The sequence below is a fragment of the Crocodylus porosus genome, unplaced genomic scaffold (genome assembly GCF_001723895.1).
Source record: "Crocodylus porosus isolate Cpor-Errol unplaced genomic scaffold, CroPor_comp1, whole genome shotgun sequence".
Classification (NCBI taxonomy): Eukaryota; Metazoa; Chordata; order Crocodylia; family Crocodylidae; genus Crocodylus; species Crocodylus porosus.
In genome coordinates this window covers 38365235-38387548 of record NW_017728909.1, presented here as the reverse complement: position 1 = coordinate 38387548, position 22314 = coordinate 38365235, and the positions used below count along the sequence as shown (strand labels likewise).

Here is a 22314-nt window from a genome sequence, read left to right as displayed (position 1 = left end):
ATCAGCAAACTTGAACAGGGTGCTTTCTACCCCCTCATCCAAGTCACTGATGAAGATGTTGAACGGTGCGGGCCCAAGGACTGAACCCTGGGGAACCCCACTGCCCACATCCCTCCAGGTCAAAAATGACCCATCCACTACCACTCTCTGGGTCCGGCCTCCAGCCAGTTGGCAACCCATTTGACTGTGTGGGTTATCGACACCACAGTCCCCTAGTTTTTTAATGAGAACAGGGTGAGAGACAGTGTCGAAGGCCTTCCGAAAGTCCAGAAAGACTATATCCACTGCTACCCCTGCATCTAAGGATTTAGTGATCTGGTCGTAGAAGGCCACCAGGTTGGTCTTACAGGACCTGCCGCTAATGAACCCATGTTGGTTGCCCCTAGTTGCAGACTGGAACAGACCATTAGATTATCTAGTCTGACCTCCTGTATATCAATGACCATTAAATTTCACCCAGTTATCCGTATATTGATCCCAATAATTTGGTTCAACTGAAGCATAACGTATGCTCGAAAAAAAACATATCTACTAAAAAAGCATCCTTTATTGTTTTAATGGCACCGAGAGAGAGAATCCATGAGTTCACGTGATAGTGTGCTCCAATGCCTAATTCACTCACAATTAAATCAGTTTGTCTGACTAGGCCCATCTTACTCCATGATCCAGATTTATTCTTTATGACTGCCTTCTCCTATTTATCTGCATTTATGATTTTTGCTAAATTCTCTCCCTTTTGCAAATTTTGTCAGTAGTATTTTTGCTTCTAGATGTTTCAGAAAATTACTTGATAGCACTAGGCCAACTGCTGATTCCTTTGAACTTTCACTAAAAAACACACCTATTCAGTGAGGTTTTCCATAATGAACACTACTTTTTGATATGTCAGATGGCTAGTTCCTAAACTAGGACATCTGCTTGATGCCAAGGTAGCCAACCTAGAATTACCCACGTCATTCCTTTTGTACTTTTTAATACTAACACAAAAAGTACAATATTAGCATCCTCCCTGAATTTTGGAAGTTCCTTAATATTCCAAGATCTAGTGAACATGCACATTAATGGTCCAGGAATATCCTAAGCCAGCTCTTTTATGACTCTCTATTGAAAATTGTGCATTTCTGCTATTTTAGAAATGTTTATCCACAGGAAATGTTTTTTTAGCAAGCTGCTCAGTTACTCTTGATTGGATATATTTAAACATCCTAACATGATACAAGTTGTAATCCTATTTCTATTCAAATACACAACAGAAATATTTACCTTTTTTCTGAATTGTTGTAAACAACTAACATTCTCATTTCTAATTTTGCCATTTTCATTAATCTTATTTTCTTTCCATTGCCTGAATTCCTTTATTTTTCCCCATTGATGTTTTTCTTGTCCCATGTTACCAAAGGTGGTTCATTATGCATGACGGCTATTTGCTGTGACCCCTTCTGTGTCTGTCATAACCTCCTGTGAGCATTTAGTGACTCATTCCAACTTTGGGAACAAAGAATGAAGAACAGGCAAAATGAGTACTGTAAACCAGGGTAGGCGAGAATTATTGAAGGATAAATTCATGAGGTAATCCGTGGCTCTTTACTTCCCACTTGCTGTCATGTCACACGTTGGCAGAATCAGCAAATTTTTTTACTGCGATGGGACAATGATTTTCAAGAAAATCAGGTGTTATTTAAAGAGTCATTGCATGGTGATTGAATTAATAATCAACAGTTTTATTAACTACTAAAAACACTATTTGATGACATGCAATGCAGTCAACTGAAAATATTTCTATACTCTTGCATGTCACAATAATTGCATGGTGCAGATTCAGCAAAATATACATGTAATATGCTCATAGGAGCATCTCCAAAAAAGGGAAAAAAGGAAGAAAGGAGAAGAAAAAAAGAAAAGAAAAAGAAAGCAAGCCTGAAAAGCTCTGTATGATCCCACAGTTTACACCAGAGCAATCTGACAGTCTCTAAATGATAACACTCTGGGGGTTGTCCTTAACGTTGTCACTTTAAATAGATTTGCTTTTCTTTAATATATTAATGAGAATAATATTAAATAGATTTTAACATTTTCACATATAATAACACGAGGCATAGTTTTTAAACAGCTAATTTAAATATTTCTTATACAAAGTTAATTTTGTATTTTAGAGAAGATATACTATCATACTTACTCAAATCCAAGACCAGGTGTGCCCCCTCCTCCTAACCTGCATGGTTGCCTCATTTTGCATTTGAGTACTGTCCTGGGAGAAGTTGCAGATCAGCTCTGGGTTTGGCCCTGAGCGTGGAGGAGACTGAAGGGTCCCCCACCTGCCTCCCGCACCTGCTCCCCTACTCCCTGCCTCTTCTTTCCCCCTTAGCCTGCTGGGGTAGGGATCGGGGCATGCTGCATAGGGAAGCAGGGGATGGGGGAAGCAGATTGCAGGAGGGAGCAGGGGCTGGAGCAGTATACTGCAGTACAAAGCAGGGGGTAGAGGTGGCAGGCAGCAAATGAAAGGCACAGGCATGGAGGTGCAGGTAGAAGGGGGCACATGGAAGGCAGACACATGACAGGGGACAGGCAATGTGGCGGGGTGGGACTGGCACAGGCATGGGGGAACAAAGGGAAGGGGTCTGGCCTGTCAACCCCTGCCACTACTTTCCTGCCACAGCATTTGGAATTATGAATCTAAAATGACCTTACACTAATTAGATTCTATACAAGGAAAAATATTACAGATTTATAATGTTCTATGTATAGAGTCTACTTTTGGGGGGTTGTCTTAAATTCAAGGTCCCTTGGATTCAATTAAATACGACAATAAGATAAATTTTACTCAAGTACTCTTTAGCCAGCTTTAAAGATATCAAAAGAACAATATTGGTTGCATCTACACAAGCTATTAATGCTGCTTAATAAACTCTGGCACAGTTCACACTGGAGTCGGCTACTTCTAGGCACAGCATCTTTAGGACTTCCTGGGAATGTGGCAGTTTGAGCTGGGGCAGAGCAGCCCCGAGCTGGCAGCAGGCTCGGTAGCGGGGGCAGAGTTAGCCCTGGGAACCAGATAGTGGCATTGGGTGGCAGAAGGGCTGGTTGGGGCACAGGAGTGCTAGAGCTGCAGAGCTGTGTAACTGAGCCCCTGAGCCTGCTGCCAGCCCAGGGCTGCTCCACCCAAGCTGAAACTGCTGTAGTCCTGGTCACCTGCACTACTTGATCCCCACCTATTGCAAGGAGTCCTCTTCAGAGTCTCTAAAATGAAGATAGCACCGCAGAAGTACTATATAAACAGAGCAGGAAAAATCTGCCAAAAATGGCCCATTCCACGTGCAAGTCACAGAGCAACCATAAGAGCCCACTTAGAGAGTCTTACAGAGATTTTAAATTGTAAGGAATTTGGAGCTAAAGATTCTTTATGATCTTTTTGTAAATTTTAAGACCAAGATTTTATTAAATATTTTTACAAAAAATATAATCAGCAAAAATAGTTTTGATTCTTAATTTTAATAACAGGTAGATGGCAGCAGTGCTTATCTGCGGGTGACCAGGATGCTGAAAAGGAAGTAACACCCATTTAAAAATGCACTGTGTTGTAGAGTGTTAGCTGAACTGAACAAGTAATTTATGATTTATTCCCACGGCATGCACAGGTATTTTTTCTCTTCAGAAACCCTTTCCCAGTGTATTTTGTTTTCCTCCAGAGTGCATTAAAAGCTGTGATGACCCATGTTTTCCAAAGCAAAATTTGTTTCTGATGTTTATCTCTGTGAGGTACATTGAGTTATTTCTGTGCGAGAGAAAGTTTGCTCTAAAATAATTTGATCACTTGTACCTTTTTGTGTTTATTCAAATAGTACAAGCAAACTATAATATTTAAAATTAATTAATGTGTTTTTATATGAATATGCCCTCCCTCTGTACAAAAGGTATCAGTTGACATTACCTTCTTGCTGTATTTTGTCTGCATTCCTATCCTCCTATAAGGAGATCCTTTGATTCATTTTCCCCCTATTGATTTTTCTGGAGTTTGATTCCCTTACAAGCATTTAGCATTGCTGACACCACTCTGTAGCATCACCCAGGGGGTAGAAAGCACTTTGGCCAAAAGCTCCCCTATGACTGTTGTCAATCAGAACCTTCTAGCATGGGCTTAGGTTGAATGCTGTACCTTGTATGTCTTGTCTTTCAACATTTACTCATTGTCATTTTGGAAAGCTCCTTTCTTATGATATGACAAAGATTCAGAGATTTTCTGCAGTAATTAATACGTTTTACAGATAATTTGTTTATCCTTGTGAGCTTTGTTTTCTGAATGGCGGATGCCAGGACATTTAATACTCAGAGTCAGATCTTTGATGCACTTAAATTTAAATTGATTACTCTTTTTTCACTCTTTTTGTAGAGTAACTATAATTAATCATATTAATCTAGGATGACACTAGGCATAAAACTTGGATAGGTATAGTGAGAATTTCATTCCTTCAGTATTTTTTGTTCTGATATTTGTATGGAAGCCTTTCACCTGTTCAGAATTGTAAAATTACAGATTGACTCACAAGCTATTTCATCTTAATAATAAATGATTTTTGTTAGCTGAAATAACAGAACATTACCAGACTCACCCAGTGGGCTAAGAAGGGATTCACCTGTTTTTGATTCAGATGGCGTGAAACAGCTAATGTTTTCAGTGCATCTGTTGGTCATGTATCATTCAAGAATCCTGGAAATTCATTTCTCTGGCTTTCTTCACTTAGGAGGCTCAAATGTACTTCCTGCCACAAAAAATTAAACAAGACAAATGGCATGTGGTACATGTGAAAATCTACTTTTCCTCTTTTGATAGGTTTAGCATGTCCCTTGAAGAAAGCTGGCAAATGCTACTGAAAATAATTAAAAAATTAAGCTAATGAATCATTTTTGCATAGAGCCCTGGGCTTCAGGCAGAGATGCCATTATTAAATGGCATTTACCATAGAAAAGAAGAAACACCCTTTTCCCAGGGGATTCACCCATGCTGACCAATCAGAAATTAGCATACATCATATCTTTATCCTCTTGCATTTATATCTTTTAGAATGCAATACTATTGGCTCTGAGTTGAGGCTTATGGGAGGGACTACTTGACACCATTTGTGGCTTTCCCTGCAGGTCCTTATTTGGTAGCTGTTGATAGAACAAGTCTTTCCAGCAGCTGAGCATCTTGACATACATTATTCATTAAGTTCTGGTGTTCAGGAAATATGCATATCCCTAGTTCTTCAGATATTTCTTCAAGTCATGCAATCTGTCTCAAGCTAGCCCTTGAATATTTGGAGTTTTACAAATGGCATTTATACAATCAGAAGACTACACATTTGGATTTCGTGTCAGAATGTCTCTTATATACATAATTGCAGAGCACCTTCATATCAGCAAAAGTAAATAGAGAGAGAGAGAACCTTTTTTTCTGATGATTCTTTTATAGTACTAGATACTGAAGAACTGAATACTTCTAGTTAAATTGGTAGCATAAAAATATCAAAAATGCCTGAAGCAAACTATTTACTCTCAGTTTCGTGGGGCTACATAAAGGTAGGATTTTATTTACCTTTTAAGAACTTTGATTTGGGTGGAATGCATGATTGCATGGATAGTGTACAGTATGATTATTTCTGGATAATATGACTGAGGGCAGTATGGTTGTGAAGATAAGATTCAGAAAAGAGCCTCTGCGAGCAGCGAGAGAGAACCATATACATTTTCCCAGAAGCTATATTTGGATATTAGAAATGATTTTAATAGAAAATAGTATGTGATATACCTATAGTCCTTATTTATATCAAACACATGAGATGGCTTTGTATCAGGCATTTTAACAAAACCATGCTACAGAAGTAGGCTTCTTTAGACAAGAGAAATCTGTTTCGGAATATAATGCTGAGATTCCATGCCATATGCTAAGGGCATGATTAAAGACAATAGGCTGAAAATAATGGGTGAATGTATGACTCATACTGGTTTTATATTAGCTGAAGAACCAGGCAATTACCAGTGGTATGTTTCAGTAGCATTTTCTGGTTACCTGTGCATGTGCATGTATGACAGCTTATTGATTAAGGGTTTCTTTAAAGCACTAGGAGACTGAAAATTGTCTTCTAGTATTGATCTCTCTTGCTTTGCACAGCACGTTGGAATCCACTTGAATCTGCAATATTCCTAGGAAATGCTATTAAATCAGCTTATCTCTTTTGTGGAAAGCTTTTTACCAGTGAATTAAGCAATATGCTAATTCACACACAGTACTGAATCCACTTAATACAAAATTATAGGTGGCCTTTCTTTGTCCTTTTAATAGATGTGTGGCTGCATCCAAACATAATCTTTGTAACTTTCATATTTTTGTTTGGGACTGTGAATAAAATAGGAACTTACCATCTTATACCTGATGTGCAAGTAGCTTGTTTCAAATGAACCTGTTTTAAAAGAAATACTTATTCCACCCAAACAAAATAATCCCATGCAAGAACTAATGCTTTTACCAAATACAATAAAAACCCTCTTCTCCCACATGACAAGAATTCTCATACCCAGTTACCTTAACATCCAACTTTGTTTTAGGATCTCAAGATTTAGGGAAAGGAAAACTCCTTTTAGGTCACTGTGTCCAGTGAGGTCATTGTGTCCATTTTCTGCTAATGCAGAATTGTTACAGTGTATGCTCAAGGATTTTGTTCAGCCATCTGTGAAGAGATGAGTTTCTGTTACTCCAGTTAGCTTGATTCCATCATCATTTACCAAAAATAAAATGAAATTATTTTCCATTTTCCTGGGTTCATACACGTTAAGCATTTTAAAGAGTTCTTTCTGATTTTTTTTCCCTAGAATGCCAGTCACTGATACTTATTAAAGCATAGATGCTCAATAATTTTTCTGTTTTACTGCTTAATCTTTAAAATGGATAGATCTCTTGCTAATTAGCAGGCAGTATGACAGTCTTGCCTGATTAGACATGATAAAATGTGTTCTGTCTGCACGATAGCGTCATGTAGTATGCTTAAACGATGCTCTTAGCTAAGATGCCGAAAAAGTATTTGAATACAAATTTTAGTACTCTGATTTTTAATCTGTAGTACAAAACATATAAATTAGGAAATTTCTCATCAGGCAGACCAGATCTTTTTTTTGATGATCAGTATATACATAGAATTTTGGATATTTTTTAAATTGTTAAAAATTTGTATACCATGACCTATGACGTGTTAAAACATTTTCTGTGCATTTGATTTATTTCTCTGTACTTTAGACAGTACCTCATTGTATTCTGGTAAAATATTTTTTTGAGAGAGTGATTGTTGCTGTGGAATATTCCTTTGTGGTTTACACTGAGTGTCTTTCTTTACAAGAACAAATGTCAAATCAAAAAGCCCAGTTTAGATACCTATACAATGTATATTACTTTAGCTTGTATATAAAAGCCCATGCTTGACCTTAGCATTTATTAAACAGTGTGGCTTCAAACATGAAATCTTTATCAAGGCAAGGCTTGTATTGAAATCAAAGGTAGTTTTTCATCAATAAAGGGTAAGGACTGAGCAGGGCTGGCCTAATTTTTTGTTTGTTTAGTTTTGGTCTTATCTGGTTTTGTGGAAAGTAAAGCTGTACGAATTCAGCGTGGTATTTTTTCGAGTTTTAAAATGTCTTTGATTTTTCTTTAAAAAAAAAAAATATTAATAGATATTTCAAGGACAAAAGGAGGGGTTTTTGTGTAACCTTAATATTTCCAGAATCACCATATATATGTTCTGATGTATGTACCCTGTCTTTGTGAGCCTGTGGCAGTTGTCCTTGTGGTGAAGGTGGCATGAAAAAGGCCAAAGTTGATCTGAATTATTGTGGTTCAGGGGAGTAGGGTATGCACCAAATACATGAAAGGAATATCCAAATCCTTTTGTGTATTATGGATCTGACCTTCAGAGATTTGACCAGAAAAGCATTCAGGTGGAGGGACTGGGAGGGCTGCGGCTAGTTGGTTCCTGGACTACTTGCTGGCTCTAGCCATAGACTTTGTGCAGTTACAGGAAGGTGCAGTGGACTGCAGCTGTTTGTTCAGTCCTAAAGGTGCAGAAGAATCAGACATTTATAGAGTCCTTGAGTTAGTAGCACAGTGACTGGGTAGTTGGAACCATGTGCTTGTTCTGTTGGGTCATGAAGATTTCACAGACTCTGGAACCTCTGCAAGTGCCTACATGAAGCCCATTTTCTAAAGCTTAGTGCTGGAGACAAGAAATTCATCAAAAAAACCCACGAAAGGTTCTACATGTTAACTGACAAAAACTGTTACGTAACAGCAAACATAAGCAAAATTACTTCATTACCATAAATTTCTCTATGGCTTGGACCTTCAGGGCCTTCCAACCACTATTCATTCAACTTCAAGGATTTTTTTGAATAGATTTTAATGGGAGCCGTCTGACATTAATATTGCTAGACATTAGCAAAATGTTGCATGTTTTCCTTGGGAAATACCATTGTTTGATCTCATATAATATCAACTGAATACATTCTTTAAAAAGTATATCTATTCTAGATAGATACAAATGAAAAATCAGAGAAGCCTAAAATATTTGTTCTATGCTTTAGACCAAAGGAAATTGAAATGACTAGAAAGCCTCATCCCCATTTTGTAAAATCTATCTGCTGTTTGGAGATAACCACAGTATCTAAGAAATAACCCTGGCCTCAAAATTTGTCTATATATTTTCTCTTAAACGCACATACAGTTTCCCTAGCCTAAAGTAGATATTTAGTATTATTTGAATGTAGTCTCTTAGTCATTGTTTGCTACTGTAATAGTAAAAAAGAAAAGAGAAAACAAGGATCTTTTGGAAACTTATGAAAATTGGAATAAGAAGCCATCATCCTCTGGGCAATGCATCTTTCTGAATGTATCAATAATTGCTGCCATATCAGAGTGCAGTAGGGCAGTGTCTTTGGACACATCATAGCCTGTTGATTCCTGAGAGGATATTTTGGCATATCTAACTTTAGTCCATGCCAGTGAATGTAAACGGTTTAGTATATCATTTTTGCTTTCAAAGGTCTGGAAGCTAAAGTAGGGAAATCCCTCATCAATTCTCCTTTGCAAAGCACAATATAAAGGAGGATTCCATGTACTTACTGGTCTGTCAAAATCTGTGTGCTTGGCAGAGGGCAATATTATAGTTATATGATGTTGTGAATAGCTATTCCTACCAATAGATTTGGTAGTCTGAAGTTGATTGTTAAAAAAACTAAAAGAAGTACAGTAGCTATTTTTAATATAAATGTAAACCCCAGCAAATGATTTGTTCTTTTTTAATTTATCTATTTTGAAGTACCAGAGTTTACTCATATTATTGATTTTATTTAGCTTTCTTTGATTTAGTTAATGTGCATACAGCATACAAGCTCTTATGTGATGAACATTGTTATTTCTGTAGGTTACAAATGATCACAGCATAGACATTTTAGTTAAGTTTCGAACATTTAAGAGGCATTTTCTGGCAGGCTCTGAAAATGTACATACCTGTAGCAAAAACTGTGTGATTTTCAGTTGGATCTTGCGTTGGGCTATGTGAGCACTAAGCAAAGTTCTGTTGTAAAATAATGTATTAATACACAAACATGCTGAAAGTTAATGGTTCAAAGTAACATTTTGCCTTTTGAAGTGCACAGCTAGCCAAAACTGAAAATGGTAAGAGCCAGCCGGACAGAGTAGGGCATAAATTATTTATTTTAAAATATTAATAGTGCATTTCTAAATGCTAAATGCACACATTTCTGAACTAAAGAGTATTAAACAACACAGAACTATAGTAAACCAGTGTACAACAAGTAAAATGTCTGGATTGTTTCATTGCTATCTAGCTGTTCATCATGAACTCAAATACTTTTTATCTCAGGAGCTACAGCTTCCCTAGTTTTATTTGCTGAGAAGTAGTAGTATTATTTTTTTCTCTCAAGTCAGTAACTGCATACAGTATTTTAAAAAACTGAGTTTATAGTGAACTTCGAATCACAGAAAATTAGACTTGGAAGGGACCTCAGGAGATCATCTAGTCCAACCCCCTGCTCATAGATCAGCCAGTGCAGATTATTGGGCTTTGTCTAGCCAGTCTTAGAACCCCCCCAGGGAAGGAGATTCCACCACTTCTCTAGTCTAGGTAACCTGTTCCAGTGCTTCGCCACCCTCCTAGGGAGAAAATTCTTCCTAAGATCTAACCTAAACTTTCCTTGCTGCAAGTTGAGACCATTGCTCCTTGTTCTGCATCTGCCACCACTGAGAACAGTCTATCTCCGTCCTCTTTGGAACCCCCTTCAGGTAGTTAAAGGCTGTTATCCAGTCCCTCCTCAGTCTTCTCTTCTGCAGACTAAATAAGTCCAATTCCCTCAACCTCTTATAAATCATGTGCCCCAGCCCCTGAGCCATTTGGAGAGCTGAACTTTCTCCAACTTGTCCACATCCTTTCTGTAGTAGGGGGCCCAAAACTGAACATAGTACTCCAGATGTAGCTTCACTGGCACAGAATACAACAGCATAATTGCTTCCCTTGATCTGCTGGCAGTGCTCCTACTAATGCTACCCAGTATGCTGTTAGCCTTCCTGGCAGCAAGGGCACACTGCTGACCCGTATCCATCTTATTGTCCACTGTAACTCCCAGGTCTTTTTCTGCAGAGCTGCTGCTTAGCCAGTCAGCCCCCAGGCTGTACTGGTGCAAGTACCCAGGCTGTATGAGTGCAATATCAGACTACATATGTATGGGCTGATAAGCTAGGTCTCTTCTTTGGGTCAAATGTAATTGCAAAAGAAAATTTCAGAATATTCTAAACTATTTTCCAGTCCATATTTTGTAAATGAATGTGCCACATCAACTCAAGAGCCATACTGTTTATGTATGTATAATACGGTTGCTAATTGGAGGAATGGACTTGGAACTTATACTGCCAAGTCATCTTTGAAGGCCCAGGGTAAAATCTTGCCCAATTGAAGTTTTAGGGGGCAGTATTTCACCTTTAGGTATATTGTTAGTGACTTATTTGTTTTTGTGTCAGGGTAGCATTAGTTAGGAACTTTATATAATATCTATATTATCTAATGCCAGGATGGTAGAAAACACTGATCAAGATACTTTGCAAGTATGATGCATTGTGGCTATTTTTAAAGTGACCAGTACAGTGTATAGCCCTCTGCATACTGTGTGCACTTGCTGTGAAGCTGTTGAAGGCCTGGAGGCTTTCTTGGCATTTTTCATGTTTAACACAAATTCTGGAATAGTGTTTTATGAGTGCTGAAGAGAACCGATATGGCTGTGCTTCATCTACAAAAATGAATTAACAAAGGTAGAAGATAAAAATGTCCAGAGAAATATATAATAGAATTAATAGCATAAAATTTAAAGGAAAATTTAGACTAAACATTGAGGGAAAAAATCTTGAAAGTTAGATGCATTAAGCCATGGAAAATTCTACCAAGGGAAGTGGTATTGTTTTAGACTTCTGACATTGTCCCTTGTGTTTTTTCCTGTACAAGTGTGTTTAGGCAGTGCTCGACTGGGTGACTTAGAATGAGCTCTTTCATTTCTAACAGTATGATTCTGATTACATATGTAATTCAAACAAATACTTAGATTAGTAATGTATAGCTCTGCCCTTTCTGAACAAGCTATGTCCAGAAGTTATCAGGGGACTGACTTTCTTAAAATAGCAGATTAAAATGTTCAAATTCAGATGCTGAAATTAGTCATCAGAAATGTATTTAAGCCGCTTAATAAGGGTGGAAAGTACGTTTCACTTTGCTTGCACAATAACATAAAATGCTAAAATACTGTTAGGATTGGTATAGTTGTTTATGGAGAAATTAAGTTAATGTCAAGAGCTTAATTTATTGCAAACAGATACAACTCAGAGTCTTGCCCAGTCTTGTGATTTGGATTAGATCCCAGTCACCCCATAACTACTTGCCTGTGATCCCAGGCTCCCCCTGCACCAGCAAATTGAAAGCTGCTGGGTTTCCAGTGCAGTCTTGGGTCTGGGACTGACAATCAGTTTCACCAGAATTAGATTGAGACTTCAGTGGGGTCCCAAGCTCAGCTACACATGCATCTTTTTTTTTAAGACCCTGGGGTCTGGGAGAGGTTCCCAGATCCCAGGGTCCCCATTCACTGGGGATATCAAAAACTGTATGTGCAGCCAGGCTTCACACATGTTTTTTTAATGGTCCTGGTACATGGGGGTCCTGGGATCAGGGAACTTTTTCCCATCCCAGGGAATCTCTCATGTTGCTGGGATGTGTCAAGTGACTTGCTCAGGACAATGCAGTCAACCTGCCAGGTTGCAGGCAGCCCTGCAGCTTCCCATGACCCAGCATCCTTGGCCCAAGTGCTGAGCTCCCGTGACTTGGTACCTCAAAAACAAGTGGGCTGCACCACACATCTGTTAGTCTGCTGACATGGGGTGGGGAGGAATGGCAATGAAGCCCTGTGACGCAGCTACTGTCAGGGTGCATGGTGGGACCCTGACACGTGTTCAGTTTAAAGTATGATGAAAACCAGCCACAAGGTTGTTACACATTTTGTGGAATAATTTTGTGGCTAGTTTCCTGTTTTCCTCATCACTAATTGCCTGAACTTGTACCTGGGTTACTATTTAAGATGCGATTTAACATCAGCCAGAGGCCTTGATCACAAGTAATTATGCAAGAAATTTATCATTTATTTTAAAATTAAGTTTCTACCCATCATGGTTTTAAAGAAAAGCTTGAAAATATGATCTAATAGCACAATAAAGCTAAAAAAACCCGCAAGGCAAATAGTCTCATTTTAAAATATCCTTATGATTTTTAACCCAGTTGCATGATTTTGGGGAGTTCTGACTAACTCGTTCATGGCTTTTAACATTTAGGGTTGGCAACTTCGCAGGTCTGGGTTAAGCTTTTAAGGTCCATGCTGGTTTCATGTTTCCTTGTACATATTGCCTTGTAGTTTGTAGAATACATACTCTGCATATATAATATGTTTCTAATTTTGTGAGCAGTACATGCCAATATACTTTCACTGAGATCAAAGTTGAGCTTTTGGCTTGTGACAGGGATAGACTTCAGTCTTTGATATGAAAGCTTTCAGAGCTGATTATTTGTCAAGATGATAGCAACAGTAACAGAGATAGCAAGTCACTGATAATATATTGTTATACTGCTTCATTAGCAAAAAGAAAACAAAACCCCCTCTTTACTGTAGCATACTGTGATCATCATGCTAATTTAATGATATACATAGTCATTTTTAAATATTCCCTGTACAAGATTTCATTGAAGACACACTTCATTGATACAGAGAGGTTAATATATTAGTCTTTGCTTTTTTCTAGTAAACAGGAATGAATGATTGAATATTAACCTGGGAAATATTAAGTGCCATGTTCCAGTTGTCTAGTTTCATAGTGTTACAGAAAAAATGGTGAACAGTGAGGAATGTAATTTTTTGTTTAGTTGAGACGAGAGAAGACTGGGAGCAATTTTAGAGGGACATAAGACGAGGTGAAAGGTTAGCACAATAACATAAAATTCAGTGTTGACAAATTTGAGTTTTAACATGTGCTTGAAGGAGTAGTTCAATTTTTAATAACACTGCAGAGTTCTGTTTACTGTTCCTTATAATACCAGAGGAGAAAGGCATTCAGTGATAGAGGAAGATAACAGATTTCAAGGGTTTTTTTATGCAGTATGCAATTAACCTGCAGAACTCATTGCCACGAGAAGGGCTTAACATTGTAAAAAGTATTTAATATTCATATGAATAACAAGAATTCATAGATATCTTAGATAAGCTATATATGGAGATCACTAACTGCTGGGGAAAAGAGAGAAATTTCTCCCATGAGAAAAGATTAGACAAGGAATTTGGAGACATTTGCTAAAAACGATAGTCTTATCATGACAAAGATGCATGTCTGTGTATATACATACAATTAAAATGTTATTTTTTTTCTAAATTAAAGAATGCAAAAAAGTTATTTGTGTGTGCACATGCTTATGTTTAAAGTTTTCATTTTTTAAAAAGTGGCCTAGTCTCTTTGAAATCAAATTTTGGGGAATATCTGTTTTTTAAATTCTGAATGCCAGCTGTGGAGAGGTAAATGGGTAAACTGGTATTAAAACTGGTATTATTTAGTGTTAATAATTTGACAATTGATTTTCCAATTTATTCCAGAACATACTGTATTCCTGTTTCCATTAAAAGCAAATTAAATTTTGTCATTATGAGTTAAATATTTTGTGACCACTAACAGATGCTTTTTGTGTTTTTCCTTTTTCCAGTTTAAAAGAATGCTCAACCGGGAGCTAACCCACTTATCTGAAATGAGCCGGTCTGGCAATCAGGTCTCAGAATATATATCTAACACATTTTTAGGTAAGACTGCAATGGAAATGAATATCTTTAAGGTGTTGCTTTTGTTGGTTGTTTGCATGCATGCTTTTTCCCCAGTGCTGGGATATGGATTAAACGACATACTTCTAAAAAGAGAAAAAAAATGGAAATGGTGAGTGCATTTTATGACTGCGCTATCCAGTATCTGGTGGTAAGATAAATTGATTAAATTAGTTTGCAGCTCTTTATTGTTCTTCCCTATGCACATTATTCCACATACACATTTTGTGTTCCTTTTTTTTCTCAGAACGTTACAGTGTATTTAACAAAGTATTTTTGTTAAAGACCTTTTTATATGTATTTCCATCCAGTATTATGGTTAGCATGGAGTAATCTTGCAGGCTGTTTATATAAGAAAAGGAATGATTAATTATGCATTGTTTGATATAGTTAAACATTATCTTTGCAACATTTTACCAGTCTGCCCAATAGGGAAGTATGCAGTCATATTGTAAAGGTTTCTTGGCCTGATGAAAGCAAATAAACAAAATCAATGTTCTGTACACACAGAAATTGAAGATAGGTAATCAATATGCTGATTTAAAATGTGATTTGCAGTCGCACCATTTAAGATTGTGAATGTAGGGGCCAAAACATGTCTGTGTAGATCAGGGGCTGGAAACCTTTTCAGGTTGCAAGCCAGAGCAACCCAGCTGTAGTTCAGTTAAGGCTGGGTAGCTTTGGTGGGTTTGCATGCATCTGTTCCAGGCCAGGCTGCTAGGAGCTAAGCTGGCACCACTTTTCTGAGCCCCCTAGGGCTAGGGACAGACCTTCAAAAAACCGAAGCCTGAATTGATTCAATCTTTGCAGGTTAGTCTAACCTGGCTAGGCTGAACCAATTTGTAACTGTACAGACATTCCCTCTGGACTGAAGAAATGCAGGCACATGCCTACAGTGGCTCAAGCTAGATACCAGGAGGTGCTAGAGCAGCCCTTCCACATTTCCAAGCTGAAGGGGAACATGGCCAGGCCCCAGCAGGATGCTCTGATTAGGGAGGGGTGTAAACCCTGACCCAGCCTGCACTGTCCCAGGCTTTTCCCCTCTCCCTCCTCAAGGGACAAGAGTGTTGCCAGACCACAGCCCAGGGCTAGCACTCTGAAGCAAAAGGAGTGTGTGCAGTGCATGCATCTGTTGATGTTATGAAGTTTTTCAGTCTCTCTCTCTCTCACTGCTTTTTCATACTGTCTGCAGCAAGCTGACAGGCAAGGAAACCAAAAGGGTTTATCAGTGTTTATGAGCCCATCAACAGTGTTTATCAGTCCATCAACAAAGCAAAAGCCTCTCCCAATAGTTTAAGCTCTTCTTAAATAGCTTTTTCAAAGGAAGGAATGGAGGGATGTTACCATCTGACCTGTTGATTAGCTGTAAAAACCCTAAGCCAACACTGTTCTGTCTGTCTGTCCCAGTGAAATTGGACACACTCTTTCTCTCTCAGTATTAGCTAGCATACCACATGCCTGGGGTCTATGCTGTGGGAGATGGGAGGGAGGGAGGGAGGATCCTTGCTTGAGCAGTGAGGGGGAGAGGGGCAGGGGGAAGCCAGGCAGACCTTGCTGTACCTGCAGTCTCCACTGGAGCTCTGGCCAGGAAGCGGATGGGCAGGGCCAGCTCTGCTCTCTGGAGCCGACAGCCCCACCCAGAGCTGCAAAGCATCTGGGGTGCTGGAGAACTCTTGTTTAACTTACCTCTGGCTAGAAGCTCCTGGTTTGAGCTCTGCCATGGCCAGGCAGCTGGAAACTGTGCTCATGCTGTTAAAGCCACTTTTCCTCAGTGCTCTTCTCCTTAGCTGCAGGGTGGGCACAGCTTCCAGTGGGTGGGGAGCTGTGCTGGGTTTGGGCAGATGGAAGCTGTATTTTCACTGCTCTTGTTTGCCCCCCATGTTCCTGCCTGTGATCCAGGCACAGCTAGGAGCTGCCCAGCCCCCACTCAGTTCCCCACCAGCTACATGCTACAGTTGGGGAGTGGGGGGCAGGAAAAAGCAGAAGTGTTGTTGGCACAGCTTCCAGCAGCCTGGCCCCAGCTTTGCACTTCACTGCCTAGCCCCAATATGGGTGCAGAGGCAAAGCCTTCCAGCTCTGTAGCCAGCTCCAGTGGCTCCACAGGCTGATCTGGCCTATGAGCCATATGTTACTGACCCTGTGTCTAGATTAGGAGACCAGGCCTTTTTAAAGATATATGTTAAAATAAAATTTGGTCAGTGTTCACCAACTTTTGCACTGTTTGCTACCATGTTTCTTTAAAATTAGTTTTATCCTACTTTCTTTAATTACTTCAAATGGTGTCTAATTAATTTACCCAGTGTTTCAGTAGAATGTGAGAGAATCATCTGTACCACTGAATTTCATGCACCCAACAGAAAGTTATTGTTCTGTGTTAGAGATGAAGCTCAGGATCATTTAAGATCTCAGGATAAGATTGCCTGAGGAGATGACCCACTTAGAAAAGCCTCTTGCATCCCTTGACTAACAAGACTGAGATATTGATATCTTTGCAGGCTTTCACTTAAAACCTTAAGACTCATTTTGACAGAAAGAAGGAAATACAGCTCTTCTGTTTTTCACATGTAACTTCCATGCTGCAAGCAGAAAAAGCTCTGGAGAAACAAACTCTTAGAATCTGTTGAGCCTGAATGTTGTCTTTGTGTAGTTGCAATAAAATGAAAAAGGCAATATATTATAGAGGAAATACAAATGTGACATTACAGCAGACAGAAATACTGTAATTATGGAACTGTTCCTTCAATGTAATATATTAACAATGTGGTATAGAAAAATACAAATTTAGAAAGGGAATATATGGAAGGGAAATATTTTCTAACTGAAAATGTAATCAGTCTGTTTCTTATTAAGCAGCTCTGGCTGTTTCTTTCCCCGTATTCAGTATTCAGCCTAGCTGCTGAGCCTTTACAGCCCTGCCAACACTTGAAAACTAGGAATAGTCTATGAGAAAAATTGGGATTTTGCTTAAAAACACAGTCTGTTTGTCCTAAAAGAAATGCATAACATATATGCAATTTTCAGTAATAACAGGATATTTATAGGAAAATTGGGATCAAATCTATCAACCAGTTTGATTTGTGGCTGCATATTTCTCCAGTGCCATATGGAGAAATACCACTAACAATACCAATGCATTAAATGATCTTGTTTTCAACACAAAAGGGTCCAGGACTTACAGGTTAGGCTGTTTAAGAAAACATCAGGAAATCCCCCGGAATTCCACAGCAAATATAAAATCTTTCAGACGGTTACTTCCTTTCACTTGAGTTCATCTGACAGTTCAGTTTATAGTCCTCCCTTTTGATGGATCTAAAATTTGTGCATATGACTGAAACCATAAACATCAAGACATGCACACGAGTCACTGCTCTTCATCTGCTGTCAGTTTTCACCAGTCCAGAACTTAAACGCCCTTTTCCCCTGCCTTCTTTCCCCCTTCCCCACCCTTTTTTTTTTTTTGATTGGTCTTATGAGAAGAGTGAAGGGGAATGAGGGGAATGAGAGAACTCAGTGCTCCAGGCTAAAACTTGATGACATTTTTACATTCTCCTTACGATCTAACAGAAATTCTCCATAGTTTTCTGTAACTGCAGGCCCCTGAAAGGTAAACATCCACAAAGTTGCAGAGGCAAGCAGTAATCTGAAAATACAGTTGCTGTCCTTATGCAGTTTCACTTTACCCATTAAAGATAAATGGTGCAAGAGGAGGGAAGTTTATACTTTTATTTTTTTTTATAAAGGCCTCATTTATCGCTGTTCTGCTTGTTTTTGAGCAGTTTTAAATTTTTTCCCATGCTTTTTTATATTAAAAATAACAGTCCTGACTTCCCTAGCTTTTCCAGAGGTCTCCTTGGAGAACCATACTATAGTTTTCATCACAAAACATAAACTAGAACAATTAAGTGTGAGATGATTATTTTGGTTTGAATGTTTAATATTTTTTACACACTACTTTTAAAAAGAACATTTGAAAAAAGCTGTTTTAAAATAATGACAAATGTTTGGAAGAAAACCTTTCTATTGCAAACGACTGCATGCATGCATACACACACACATCTTGTTTCTTCATTTGAGGGATAAAAAAAGGTTACGTTCATCTCGTCAGTCCTTTGCCAATCAAAGAATCCTTTTTCAAAAATGGAAAATAGTGACTTGCTTTTCTTACTATTTCTCAGTTGTTTAAAATAAAAGCCCTTGCTTCCTTTTATACTTCGTGGGGAAGCAAAAAATAAACTTTTTCTGTCCTTTGCAGATGCTTGCAAGTCATGTTTAGGCTGACTTTAGAACCTGTTGCATTTAAGAATATCCTACTGCTATATAGAATAAGGGAAAAGGATTTCTAAGTGTGAGGAAGACCAGAGATACCACTTAAATAAAGTTCTACTAATTAGAAAAATATAGGTTTAGTATTCACCTTCACCAGACTTTGTTGTTTTCTATCTACTTGAATTTGTTAAAATGGAGCAGTTGAAAGGACCCATTTCCAAGTGAATTGAACATGGTCAAATCCAGACTCAAAAGGGGCTGTTTCTTATTTATGATGGACACTTTTTATAACTCTTACAGTGTAAAAGGACCTTAAAGTGGATGTAAGTGTAATATACCCCCATTTTAAGCCCTTTTTGCTCTAGCAGTGCGGCACGAAGTCACATCAGCCTTGATCCACACTTAAAAAGTTTTTCTGACACAGTTCTTTTGATTAGGGGTGTGAAAAAAAACAGAACCCCTACCAACATTGCTATCCTGGCAAAAGCTCCTATGTAAATGTAGTTATAATAGTATAAGTTTGTTTCTTCTGTATAGCTTATTTTGTTTAGGAACGGGCATAAGTTACAGTGTCAGAACAACTTTCTCTGCTATCAACTATGTCTCCCTTAGGTGGATTTACATTTATGGCAGGAGCTTTCTATAGCATAGAAAACCTTAGTATACATGAGAATCAAAATCCAAGTCTTAAGGCCTAGAAAGCATAATAAAAAGTTGAAAAAAATATTGTTTTTGCCTTGGTTTTTTAAACAAAATTGTGAGCTCCAGTTCAAAAGTTTAAATCTTTGGGAATTTTCCACGCTATGGGAATTCTTCTAGTACTTTTATTTTCATAGAAAAGACTACATCCATACAAATTACTAGAGAGAAGGCACAGCCACAAATTACTCTCAAAGCCAATTCAGAAAGAATAGGACAGTGTTGGGAATAAAGCTGTGCCTCCTTCTATCTGTGTTGGTCTCTGTTCTACTTGATTGCTTTGGGTTGTTTTCAATGAGCAATGATTGGGAATGTGGCTCATCTGTAGCAGGATCTCCATACTTTAGTTTAGAAAATAGTATTTTCTGGAAGTCTTGCAATGTGCATAAATAAATCTTAACACTGAAAGTGGATGAAATTGTTTTTAATCAGTATAGAAAATGACCTTCAGTCTTGTTTTCTTTCTTTTCTTTAAAGACAAGCAACATGAAGTGGAAATACCTTCTCCAACACAAAAAGAGAAAGAGAAAAAGAAGAGACCAATGTCCCAGATCAGTGGAGTAAAAAAACTGATGCATAGCTCCAGTTTAACTAATTCTAGTATCCCCAGATTTGGAGTTAAAACTGATCAAGAAGATGGTCTTGCCAAGGTGAGGAACATTTCATGTCTTAACCTGTTTTCTAACACAGCTCCAGCACCCTATCATGCTATTCTAATAAAGGTTAGTGATAGGCAAATAGTTTCTAGGGTATTATTCCATACTCTTTATACAGCCATTGATTTCAAGTTCTATCATCAAATACTGATTTCACTGAGATTTGTGTAAATCATATCCAGTGAAGTAAGAATCAAGCTATTAATGTGTAATAAAACTCCACCAACAGGATTTCGGTGGGAGCTTTTTCTTAGCTAAAGAGTGCGTAATATAAAGTAAGCTAACATTGTGCATGTATTATTGAGGTATGTATGCATCAATAATATCAGCAGAATTGAAAGCAAACATTTATTATAACAGATACTATGAGAGGAATCGAAATACGTAGCAGCAGCATCAGTTTGAAATGACACAACTGCATCTGGCATTGGATCCCTCCTTGTAAGTCCTTTCTGCAGTTGCATCATTTCATTTTGTACGTCAGTTGCACTCATCTTCTAAAAGTAACATATCCTGGGATATTGGGTCACATAGTAAAATTACTCTGGCAGTAATATAACAGTTGGTGCACGATTAATTCTTCATTCACTTTTGGATTTGCACATTTTTAAATCTGTTTAATTTTATGCTTTCAGGACATTCCCTCCTTCCCCCTGATTTAAACATTCTTCTGAGAATGAACACTAAGTGAGATAGCAGTAGACCTTTAGCATCTCTGGAGGTTTTCTTCTAACTGCCCTTTTCCCTTTTTCTCTTATTGGGCAGTGAAGTAGCAAAATGTGTCAGTTCAGCTCATTCAAGATCCTGTAGCATTTTTCCCTCTAGAGCAATCCACTTAAAAGAGAGACTCTTGCCACCTAGTGAGTTATAATCTGGAAAGCTGGTAACTGCAAATTCAAATATTAATGAGGTTAGTAGTAGAAGTATTCACCCTTTCAGAACATTTAACATTATTTTCACAGTGGCTCAACCAGGTTGCTAGTTCAAATCTGTATGAGTCTGTTGTAGTTATTTCAGTCAGAAATAACTGGGAATTATAGTAGTAGATTTATGAATTTCTATTGCCTAATTTTCTTCTAGGAACTAGAAGATGTGAATAAGTGGGGCCTTCACGTTTTCAGAATAGCAGAATTATCTGGAAACCGACCTCTGACTGTCATCATGCACACCATTTTTCAGGTAGGCAAGATGAAAGTGGGCCCTAGTGCTCTTTACCTATCCCAGCAATCATTATGTGCCTTATAAATGTGGTTGTTTTCTCCTTCTGCCTCTAGGAACGAGATTTGTTAAAAACATTTAAAATTCCAGTAGATACTTTAATAACATACTTGATGACCCTGGAAGATCATTATCATGCAGATGTTGCATATCACAATAACATACATGCTGCAGATGTTGTTCAGTCTACACACGTGCTGCTATCAACCCCAGCTCTGGAGGTAAGTGCCCATGTAGATGGAGTACGGGAGGGAGGGTAACACACACATGCACATTTACAAAATATCAGAAACTTTTTAAGCTAAATGTAAATAACTCCAATATTTGCAATCCTGCTGCCTTTTTTTATAGTAGAAATTCTTGAAATTTCAGTCTTGGAACATACTTATCTAAAGGCATTTAGTGAAGACCCACGTTTGTTTACTTTTATATATGATGTGAAATGCCACAGGATTTTTTTTTAAAACACTGTGACCTGTTTGGTGACAGATACTATCCACCCACAGCTACCATAATTATGTAAAGTGTTTCCATCATCTACTTAGTAGCTACAGGTCATGTCTAGGGACCTACATAACTTATGGAAAGAGAGCAATTTTTACAGCCCAAAGAGTCAATGTCATGGTCATTTCATGGCAGTCCTGCTCCTCAATGCTCATTGGCAGAGAGGCCCCACCCCTTGGTCCTGATTTGTTAGAGAGGTCCCAGGGGGAGGAGGGTCAAGGAGGCAGCTGCTGTCTTGATTGCTGGCTGACCTTTGTGTAGCCCTGCCCCTCAGCTGCCATCTTGGCTCCTGCCATTCATGCTGTGCTGCCAGCCAGTGCCCTTCCCTCCTGGGCAGGCTGCGAGGCTAGGCTGCAGTAGTAGCAAGGACTGCTGGCTTCCACCAGGGAGCCATAATTTTATTTTTATTAAGTTTTGGGGGGTTAATTTCTTGGAAAATCACAATTTAAGTAGGTACCAAGTCATATCCCGTCACCATTTACCATGTGGCACTGTCAGACCAGTAGGAATTATGCTGGGAAGATGCTGGCAGGATGTGATA

The 22314-nt window shown here is 38.4% G+C and overlaps 1 protein-coding gene across 5 annotated transcripts in view; it reads left to right on the top strand.

Annotated features, from left to right (window-relative positions):
* Window positions 1-22314, top strand: part of PDE4D (phosphodiesterase 4D) — a 1130464-nt gene that overhangs the window by 1090171 nt on the left and 17979 nt on the right. For 4 of the 5 annotated variants that reach the window (XM_019532104.1, XM_019532105.1, XM_019532109.1 and 1 more), the window contains 4 exons: window positions 14319-14412; window positions 19873-20045; window positions 21132-21230; window positions 21326-21490. In XM_019532104.1, the coding sequence (XP_019387649.1) occupies window positions 14319-14412; window positions 19873-20045; window positions 21132-21230; window positions 21326-21490 (531 nt within the window). Of the gene's footprint in view, window positions 1-5228; window positions 5557-14318; window positions 14413-19872; window positions 20046-21131; window positions 21231-21325; window positions 21491-22314 lie in introns of those variants that run through there. The other variant, XM_019532110.1, reaches the window with a different exon arrangement.